Here is a 10,283-nt window from a genome sequence, read left to right on the forward strand (position 1 = left end):
CTTATAGGAATATGAAATTTCATATTAAGGCTTGTAATTTTGATCAGCCAGCAAGGTGTGACATACCCAACATAGCACAAATTTCACATTCAAAAGATTTTATCTTTATGAAATGTAGTCCTTTCTCCAGCTTTGACAGATGGTACACAGGAGCAGATAGATTTTTTTCAGGTGATGAAAAATTCCTATTGGATATTTATGTTCTGGCAGGTCCTGAATATATCCATTAAAAGCAATAAAATGTTTTTTGAGGCAGTGGGAGACTCCTGGTGGCTCGTGAGGTTATTGCAGATGTGTGATGATTCGTGGTGCTGGATTCTTTCTATATAGTGTGATATTTTATGTGCTATTTTTTATTATTATTAACAGTATATTCTTCAGATTTGGTTATGTTACATGACATTTCAACTAAAATTGGATTTTTTATGGTCTTTCATTAGAGGCAGCACATCTGATTTAGTAGCTAACCTAAAGCAGTTTCCCAGGAAATAATGAAATTCGCTTGATTCATGATCATTCAGGAGATTTGTGTCTAGGAGAAATATAACATGCCTGACACATATGAAGTCATGCAGTGTGGGACTGTACAGTATGTATATTATGGCAATAATAATATTATGGCACTTGCTCATATTTCTCTCTGAATGTTTCAGAACATTTTCATTTATCCAATTCTGGTCATGGCCTTTCTTATTTACTCCGGCACAAAGTTAGCAAACACAAAACGTTTAAACTGCAGAATCATCAGACAGTATTTGAATTGTAATGAGCTTGTTCCCTTTGATTTCCCATTTATAAATTTGGCCAGTGTTTTAACCAGAGCTGCTTAAGAGCCCAATGATCTAGAATTGTCTAGAACCTTTCTGGCACTGCTAGGAAAAACTAAACACAATGGTGAGACATTTGTTAATGTTTTTATGACCACTAAACAATATTGAAATACAAAATTGTTCAGAAAAAGCCACATTTAACTTAGTATCTGAAACATAAACTACTTAGAGATGAAAATAGTTGTTTTGATGGCAACACATACACTACCAATACAGATACAATAACGTGATGGGGTTTAAGAATAAATACAATTTATTGTATTTAAAAATAAATAAAAATTAAAAACTCAAAAATCTAAAATGACAGAAAATAATAGAATCTGGAATCAGGAATTACAGTGGGGAAAATCCTAGAGCTTGCATATGGAAGAACATTTTGGGGAACTCAACTCAACACAACCCATCCTTGTGACAGCACATATGATTGTATGCATTACAGTAGACATTCAAACAGAGAAAAACAAACAGCATTAAATGTGTTGACATTTAGGAATCATATTATATGCTCAGATCCAAAGATAGTTTTTATAATAAAAGCACCAGTTCATGAAGGTGAGATTGTATACAGCTAGAAGGTGAAAAAGCAGAAAAAATCCAGTAATAGTATCAGTATCAATTAGGCAGGTCTATAGGGGGTAAGAACAACTCACAGTAGTAGTACAAGTGTAGAATTTAGCACATACAGTTTCTCCTGTAAAATATTCTTCTTATATAAGCATGAAAAGCTTATACATGTCACAAAAGCATGAATAATTAAGGGTATAATATATATATATATATATATATATATATATATATATATATATATATATATATATATATATACACCATAGAATAGTTTTGCATACATATTCTGGGTTTGAAAAACTGTAGCAGACATTTTTATATTAAACTGCCTCTAAATAGAACAGATTGTAAAGGAGTCTTGTTTTCCTTTTTTCTCTTGCCAAGATGTGGGCCTCAGATTGCTCATTAGAGACCCACACCCAGATTTCTGTAAAGCTGCTGACAACGTCTGTTTAAAAAAAAAAAAGCTATACAAATAAAATCGAAGTGAACTGAATTCAATTTATTTTGCTCTGAGTGCCTACCTACAAATTGTCCTTGTCATGCACATTTATCAATGTCCTGTGTTAATCATGACAGTCTGTAATTCATGTAGCTATTGGACATCTTCCAGATAATGTGACTAGCTCAGCTGCATCGTCGGCAGCTATTACAGACCTGAGCTTGGCACCAGACTCAGATGAAAAGGCAGCTGGGGATGATGTTTTCCCAACCTAATCAAAAAACTTAATCATCCTACAGATTCATTGCTGAGAAAAAAGATCATGCAGTTATTCAGCATAAGACCATGAAGGCAGGAACAACATATAATACCATGGCTGACATAACTCGTTACATAGCTCGCTAGTTCAGCCATACTTTAAAAGTTTAAAGAGAAACAAAATGCACTCCAAGGAAAAGAAGAGCACATACAAAATTAAGCCAATGCTCACTAGTTCTGAATTGAAATAGTGTTTGTTCTATTCCACTAGAACCAGATTCACAACATGGTGACATTTCCCAACTGTTTATTATCATCAAGGGAAAGTTTTATTTCAAATATATGGAGCAAACAATTGACTCAAAGCAAGACTTTGTAGCAGAATTTATATATACATACTATATAATTCAATTCAATTTTATTTGCATAACAATGGACATTGTCTCAAAGCTTTATAGAACATAAGAAATATAGTACAAAAAGTTCAAGAATAATATTAGACTCTAATGAGCAAGCCTGAGCCTGAAATATTACGTTATGTTACTTTTCTTTTAACATGTTTTGCACAATAACCAAGGCACTTAAACAAAATTCTTTAAGTTGTGGATTACACAGTAAGCAAAATAAGACAACAGTTACCACTGTAGCACAAAATAAGATGACAGCTAAAATTTTTGAGGGCTAAAATTGTCAATAATTATTTGGAAGGGTAGAGGCCCTTGCTTTAAATGACTTCAGAACATCTGCGGACACAAACACAGTTTTTCACACTGTTCAAGTGTGATCATGTTTCACTCTTCTTCCAGTCTAGTGTAGTGGTTTATTAGTAATAACTTTGTTGCCAAAGATTTCCAATCAGGTGTAGCTCAGGACTCTGGGCTGGCTGTTTCATTGTTTTACTGTTCTTAGCTTCAAGGAACTGCTTTACCCATTTTGCAGTGTGACAGTGGGCATCATCTTACATGAAAATTGCAGGCTGATTGGGAGATGCTCACAGAGGAGGAACCACATGTTGCCAAAGGAGGTTCTAATAATAATTTGTATTCAAGAAGCCCACCTCTCTGCAGAAAACACCCCCCAAACCATCACACTTCCTCATCCACCTTACACAAACTTCTTTATGCACTTTGGGTTCAGTCTTTCAGTCGTTCAGCTTGAAAGTCAGTGAAAACTGGAAGGTTTTCTTAACAGGAATGCTGCCAGTTAAATATGGTAATAATTAAGATAATAAATAAAATCTATCTATCTATCTATCTATCTATCTATCTATCTATCTATCTATCTATCTATCTATCTATCTATCTATCTATCTATCTATCTATCTGTCTATCTGTCTGTCTGTCTGTCTGTCTGTCTATCTGTCTGTCTGTCTGTCTGTCTGTCTGTTTGTCTGTCTATCAATCTAAAGGTTGTAAAACCATAATCACAGACCAAAAACAATCAAGATTTTGAAGGACTATCTTATTAAAAATTTGAATTTGGAAATTATACATAATTTCATATCTTCTCCTCCTGTGCATGTGAGTTTCCTCTGAATTCTCCTGTTTTTCTCCCACCTCCCCAAAACACACAGTGAGTTGAATTTGCTAGTCTAATTTTTTTCCTAGGTCCTATCCAGTGTGCATTCCCATCTTGTGCATGTAGTGTTCTTGTGATGGGCTCTGGATGCATAGTGACCTGGATAAAGTAAATTAATGAATTCTTTCATTAATTAAGCCTATGATCATGGTAAGATATAAAGAAAGTTACATTTTAAGGAAAGTATTATTATTATTATTATTATTATTATTGTTGTTGTTGTTGTTGTTGTTTAATTTTTATTACTATTGTTTAATTTTTTTTAATTGATTTTCTGTTAAAATGTGATTATCTTCTCTTTACAGACTTTTCATCAATTTAGGCTTTTTATTTCTTAAATCTCTTTTTTCTTAAATATTATTATTACTCTGGATCACAAGCGATGTTCGTCCATTTCTGGTTTCACTCACTGTTGCATAAATGCGGAACCTTTTTACCAACTTATGTTTCTGGTGGACTCGCCCGCGCTGTGCTCGTGTGACTTTGTTACCGCATTAACCATCCCCAACACTCAGCTATGGCAGGGTCTGATGTGTTGAAAACTCTGCTTTATACAATAAACACTTTACTCCAGCAGGAAAAATACAAAGCCGTCCTTGCTGTGCTTAAAGGATTCAGGAATGGCGCCGTGTGAGTGGTTTTTGTTCCTTAAAAGAGTTTGGTTGTAAATATTTTGCTTTGTTATTTTCTTATATTTACGTTATCAGAGCTTTCGTGATTTTTAACAGCTTTATAAATTGTTTGCGACAATCTCAGACAAATTGCAATGTCTGTTGATTTAAAAAAGCACTGGATTTTTCTGGTAACTTGTACAACCTTCGTGCTAATTTACTGAATAGGGCACAGGTCAGAGTAACCAGCTCATTCATTACAGGTTGAAGTGAGAGACAGTGCGCATGCGCGTGTCAGTATGTTATCACTGTGTACATCACACACAGTACGCTACTGCTGTAATACACATCACACACTGAGTACACTACTGCTGTAATACACATCACACACTGAGTACACTACTGCTGTAATACACATCACACACTGAGTACAGTACTGCTGTAATACACATCACACACTGAGTACAGTACTGCTGTAATACACATCACACACTGAGTACACTACTGCTGTAATACACATCACACACTGAGTACAGTACTGCTGTAATACACATCACACACTGAGTACGCTACTGCTGTAATACACATCACACACTGAGTACGCTACTGCTGTAATACACATCACACACTGAGTACGCTACTGCTGTAATACACATCACACACTGAGTACACTACTGCTGTAATACACATCACACACTGAGTACGCTACTGCTGTAATACACATCACACACTGAGTACGCTACTGCTGTAATACACATCACACACTGAGTACGCTACTGCTGTAATACACATCACACACTGAGTACAGTACTGCTGTAATACACATCACACACTGAGTACGCTACTGCTGTAATACACATCACACACTGAGTACGCTACTGCTGTAATACACATCACACACTGAGTACACTACTGCTGTAATACACATCACACACTGAGTACACTACTGCTGTAATACACATCACACACTGAGTACAGTACTGCTGTAATACACATCACACACTGAGTACAGTACTGCTGTAATACACATCACACACTGAGTACGCTACTGCTGTAATACACATCACACACTGAGTACGCTACTGCTGTAATACACATCACACACTGAGTACGCTACTGCTGTAATACACATCACACACTGAGTACGCTACTGCTGTAATACACATCACACACTGAGTACGCTACTGCTGTAATACACATCACACACTGAGTACGCTACTGCTGTAATACACATCACACACTGAGTACGCTACTGCTGTAATACACATCACACACTGAGTACGCTACTGCTGTAATACACATCACACACTGAGTACGCTACTGCTGTAATACACATCACACACCGAGTACGCTACTGCTGTAATACACATCACACACCGAGTACGCTACTGCTGTAATACACATCACACACCGAGTACGCTACTGCTGTAATACACATCACACACCGAGTACGCTACTGCTGTAATACACATCACACACTGAGTACAGTACTGCTGTAATACACATCACACACCGAGTACGCTACTGCTGTAATACACATCACACACTGAGTACGCTACTGCTGTAATACACATCACACACCGAGTATGCTACTGCTGTAATACACATCACACACTGAGTATGCTACTGCTCCTTATAGTTGGCCACTTTAAATTCACCCTATTATGGACCACAATGGAAATTCGAAGTTTCTTCACCTCCTCCTCCTCCTTCTTCTTCATCATCTTCGTCGTCTTCTTCTCCTACTTCTTCTTAACGATTTATGCTATTTTGGTATTATAATGCAAGCTGTATTAAATTTTTGTAAAATGCAGTTAATGGTGATTATTTGATAAACTGCACAATAGGGTTGGACGATAGCACTGATTTTCCTTTCGATCCAGTGATGATAATGGCCAGTCTGTTATTCTGATACCAATGAAAATTATTCGTCTGCTCTCAGTGGGGTTTAATATAAGTGTTTCATAAACTTTTTCTATCTGGCAGCTATTTACTTATACCAGCACATGGCTCTGTTCAAAATAGCATACTAATATGTTGAGAGGTTTTTACAAAAAAAAAAAAAAGAGGAGTACTATATTATTTTAAATCTAGTCTTAATAATGCTCTGATTGCCATTAATCTTATTACAGGTACGGTGCTAAGATCCGCGCTCCACATGCACTGGTGATGACGTTTCTTTTCAGAAGTGGCAGGTAAAGCAGACTACTATAGATATCTGAGACTATAGATATATAGACTACTATGGATATTTACCTACTACTATAGATAAATTAGCCTCTTGAATAAAAATGCTTTGCAGTTATCTTTTTTTGCAGAGCTTGTAATTTTCTTGTGTGGAATAGGTAAAACCGATACCTTTGTTCATCCAGAACTATCACTTTTGTGTACGTGTGTGTTCTGTCTTTGCATTCTAGCCTCCAGTCCAAGCTGAAAGCTATAGCCCAGGCCACATATACACACTCAAGGAACCTAGCCTACTTCGTATTTTCATATAAAGGATTGTTGGCACTTCAGAAGTGCATTCAGGGAAAGAGTCTTCAGTCTCACTCATTCTTGGCTGCTTGTCTTGGAGGTTGGCTGGTATTCGGGGACAATAACAATATAAACAGCCAGGTAAGTTACCCACTTTGCATATCAATAGATCTGCACATTTGATGTGAAAAGAATATAAATGTTAGTTTAATGCAGTAGTTCATTTCCTTGACTGATTTGTATATAGGTTCTTTGTACAGTATGGTCTCTTAAAATATATCTAACACAGTGCTACTCTTATCTTCTGTTCCCTAGATAAACATGTACTTGCTATCTAGAATTCTGTTTGCCTTATGTCGCCTGTCTGTGGAAAAGGGCTACATCCCGAAGCCCAAAAGAGACCCTTTCCCACTGTTTGCCACGTTGGTGTGGGGCATCGTACTCTGGCTATTTGAGTACCATCCTCACACACTGCAGCCGTCACTCCAATCCTCCATGACCTACCTCTACCACGACAGCAACACATGGCACGACCTCTCTGATTTTCTTATATACAACAAACCACGGATTTAAGCTTGTTGAATATAGTTCTCTGGTAAACTACAACTAGTAATGGTCAGAAAACTGTAAACAGTGACTATTCAAATTTTTAGTGAATATATGATAACCTTTGATTTTGTACTTTTTGCACATTTGTAAGTTGGTGTTTAAAAAGAGATTATTTCATTATTGGGGAAAAGTGAATAACAAAATGCAATTTGAACACTTGACTGTTAATTTTCATTATTAACTGAATGAGTTTTAAATCAATCAATCTGTAGCTAGTGACCATTTTACTGCTCTTTGGTGTAGGGGAATGTTGAAGGTCCTGTTTGAACTTTGCAGCAGTGACTGCAAACAAACCTATCGGTCAGGCCATCACACCGTTGAATTAGTCATGCATCTTTGTTTTTAGTTTAGGACTTTTATGGGTGTCAAAATATTAACTGAGGTCAGTCCCCACTGTAGCAGCTCAGCAAAGTTTAATAATTTATGGTGAAAAATACTCAGACATTTTCATTTTTTTCTAAAAAGGTACTGATATGCAGCAAATTATGACATTTAAAATGCAACCAATAAAGATTAGTTAATTACTTTTAATAAGATGGATCAATTTTAAATGGTTGTATTGACCACATTTGAGTAGCACCAAGGTTGAGGATACGAGGCTTCTATTTTGAACTTGAAGTAGAGAACATATTTCTCATATACATATATTACATCCAGTTGTCTTTTAATGTTCTGTTTTTGTTATCTTTGTTTTTTTGTTTTGTTTTGCATTTTTTTTCAACAAACTGTCCTAACTCACTAATCAAGACAGAGAGATGACTTAAATAATAAAAAATGTGAATGCTTTCCTTTTATGATCTTTTTTATTTTACTGACTTTAGCAACCACTTCACCCCCACTACCATCAATTCATTGGTCATTTCTGCTAGTTGAAGACTTATAGTCTTTAGTTACTGTTATATCCAATTAACATTCTATACCAAACTATATACCTGATGCATATTTTACAGGACTACTCCAAATACTTTGTGCTTGGCAAAAGCTGACACTTATTTAAAAACTATTAAGGCCATGATCTCTGATTATCACTTATCGTAAGAGGGTTATGTGCTTGTCAAAAGTGCAACACTAATCATTTATTATCTTTTCATGTCCAAACAACTCATTAGATCTATCTTGAAAGATATACACAAGCACAGTAACATGCAAAAGCAACTCCAAAAAGAGTAGCAGGTACAATATAATATTTGTTCATGTCACACTCTTCATTAGATTTGCCACTAGAGGTCACTGGAGTCTTTGGAAACCGTACTTCTTACCATCAAATTGCTGATGCCAGATCAGTTTATTAATGTATTTCCTGTTGGAACAAGCAAAGAACGATCATCAATACGGCTTGCACATCTATATATCATAATATATAACCCTAAATGGCCCTATTCCAGAACCATGGGCACTGACACCAATTTGGTCCCGTTTTAATAACCTCTGATCTTCTGGGAAGACTTTCCACTAGAGTTTGGAGCATGGCTGTGGGGATGATTTGCTCATTCAGCCACCAGAGCATTAATTAATGAGGTCAGACTTGGATGTCAACCGAGGAGGCCTAGGTCACAGTCAGCATTATAATCAATCTGAATGGTGTTCAGTGGGTTTGAGGTCAGGACAGTTATGGAAAGTTCTTCCTCATCAAATTTGGCAAACCATGTCTTCATGGGCCTTGTTTTGTGCCCAGAGACATTGTCATGATGAAACATGCTTGGGCCTCTTGGTTCCTGTGAATGGGGAATCTTAATTCTACAGAATGCATAGACATTCTGGACAATTCTGACAGCAGTTATGGGGATGGCCTACATATGGGGGTCATGGTCACAAGGTTCACATACTTCTGGAAAAAATGCACTTTAAATCTATTGTGAAGATTGTGTGGTGTCAAAACTTTCAAACATTGTGTAACAATCTTGGCATTGGCAATTTTGACCTTTATCTTTGGACTTGTACCATAGGCGTAGTAGTCATTCAGTAACATTCAGTGAGTAAGAGTGAAAAGGTCAAGTATCTAGAAGTGAGACAACTAGAGAACAGGACTCAGGTGTGCCACGTGACTCACAACTCCCGTAGTCTGTACATAAACAGCCCTCTCTAAGTGCACACCCGAGGTGTCACTTTTTAAAAGATTCAGATTTAAAAATCTACGCCCACATTGCCTAAAAACTCTGCTAGTAAACATCCATGTAAAGCTTAGCTAGAGGTGGATTTGGGGCTTGAAATATTTCTGCCAGCTCCAAATACTTATTTAGATAGCTACAGCACAGATGATTATATGTTTGTCAAATAAGCACTTTCCTTACTTTTTATGTACCATCAATTAAAATCATGCATTTTTCCGCTCAATATCTGCTATAGCAAGATAAAATGTAATTATGTAATATTATAATTAGAAGTTAGCAGGTATAAGATATATTTTGATATATTATTCCTGTATATTCCTATTCTCGTTCATTACTGTTTCAATATCTGTTATTTCTATATCATTTATTGTTAAATACTGTTATTTCTATATCAATTTTTGGTGAATACAAATTGTTTTAATGAACCGTTTTCATCAGATTCTATTGTTATACTATTGTGTTGTTGTTCTATTGTTTATTAGATTCTATTGTTTTTTTTCTCTCCATATTTTAAAATTTGGTCTGTGGTGTGTTATTCCTTACTTCTTTTTTAAACACTTTATATTGAACACAAAATCCACATAGACCTACACAAATTCATTTACTCAACACATTCACAAAAATATTATATTTAAACCTATACAGAAAATAGAGACAACGGCTGTTCAATAAAATAAATTTAAAGTAGAATTGTATGTATGTCATCTTTCTGATATTACTGTAATTATTTTAAATGTTTTAATTTTTTTTAACTGTTTGCAATGAACTGGAATTTAGGATTCCAAATATATATATATATATA

At 35.7% G+C, this 10,283-nt stretch overlaps 1 protein-coding gene across 1 annotated transcript; it reads left to right on the forward strand.

Moving 5' to 3' along the window:
• Positions 1-4,146: 4,146 nt before the first annotated feature.
• pxmp4 (peroxisomal membrane protein 4) lies at positions 4,147-8,164 on the forward strand. Its single transcript, XM_058402085.1, has 4 exons — positions 4,147-4,305; positions 6,419-6,481; positions 6,704-6,902; positions 7,077-8,164. Exons 1-4 carry the CDS (start codon positions 4,193-4,195, stop codon positions 7,332-7,334), a joined length of 633 nt encoding a protein of 210 aa, XP_058258068.1. The 5' UTR covers positions 4,147-4,192; the 3' UTR covers positions 7,335-8,164.
• Positions 8,165-10,283: the final 2,119 nt, after the last annotated feature.

This window comes from Hemibagrus wyckioides, linkage group LG11, assembly GCF_019097595.1.
Source record: "Hemibagrus wyckioides isolate EC202008001 linkage group LG11, SWU_Hwy_1.0, whole genome shotgun sequence".
Taxonomy (NCBI): domain Eukaryota; kingdom Metazoa; phylum Chordata; class Actinopteri; order Siluriformes; family Bagridae; genus Hemibagrus; species Hemibagrus wyckioides.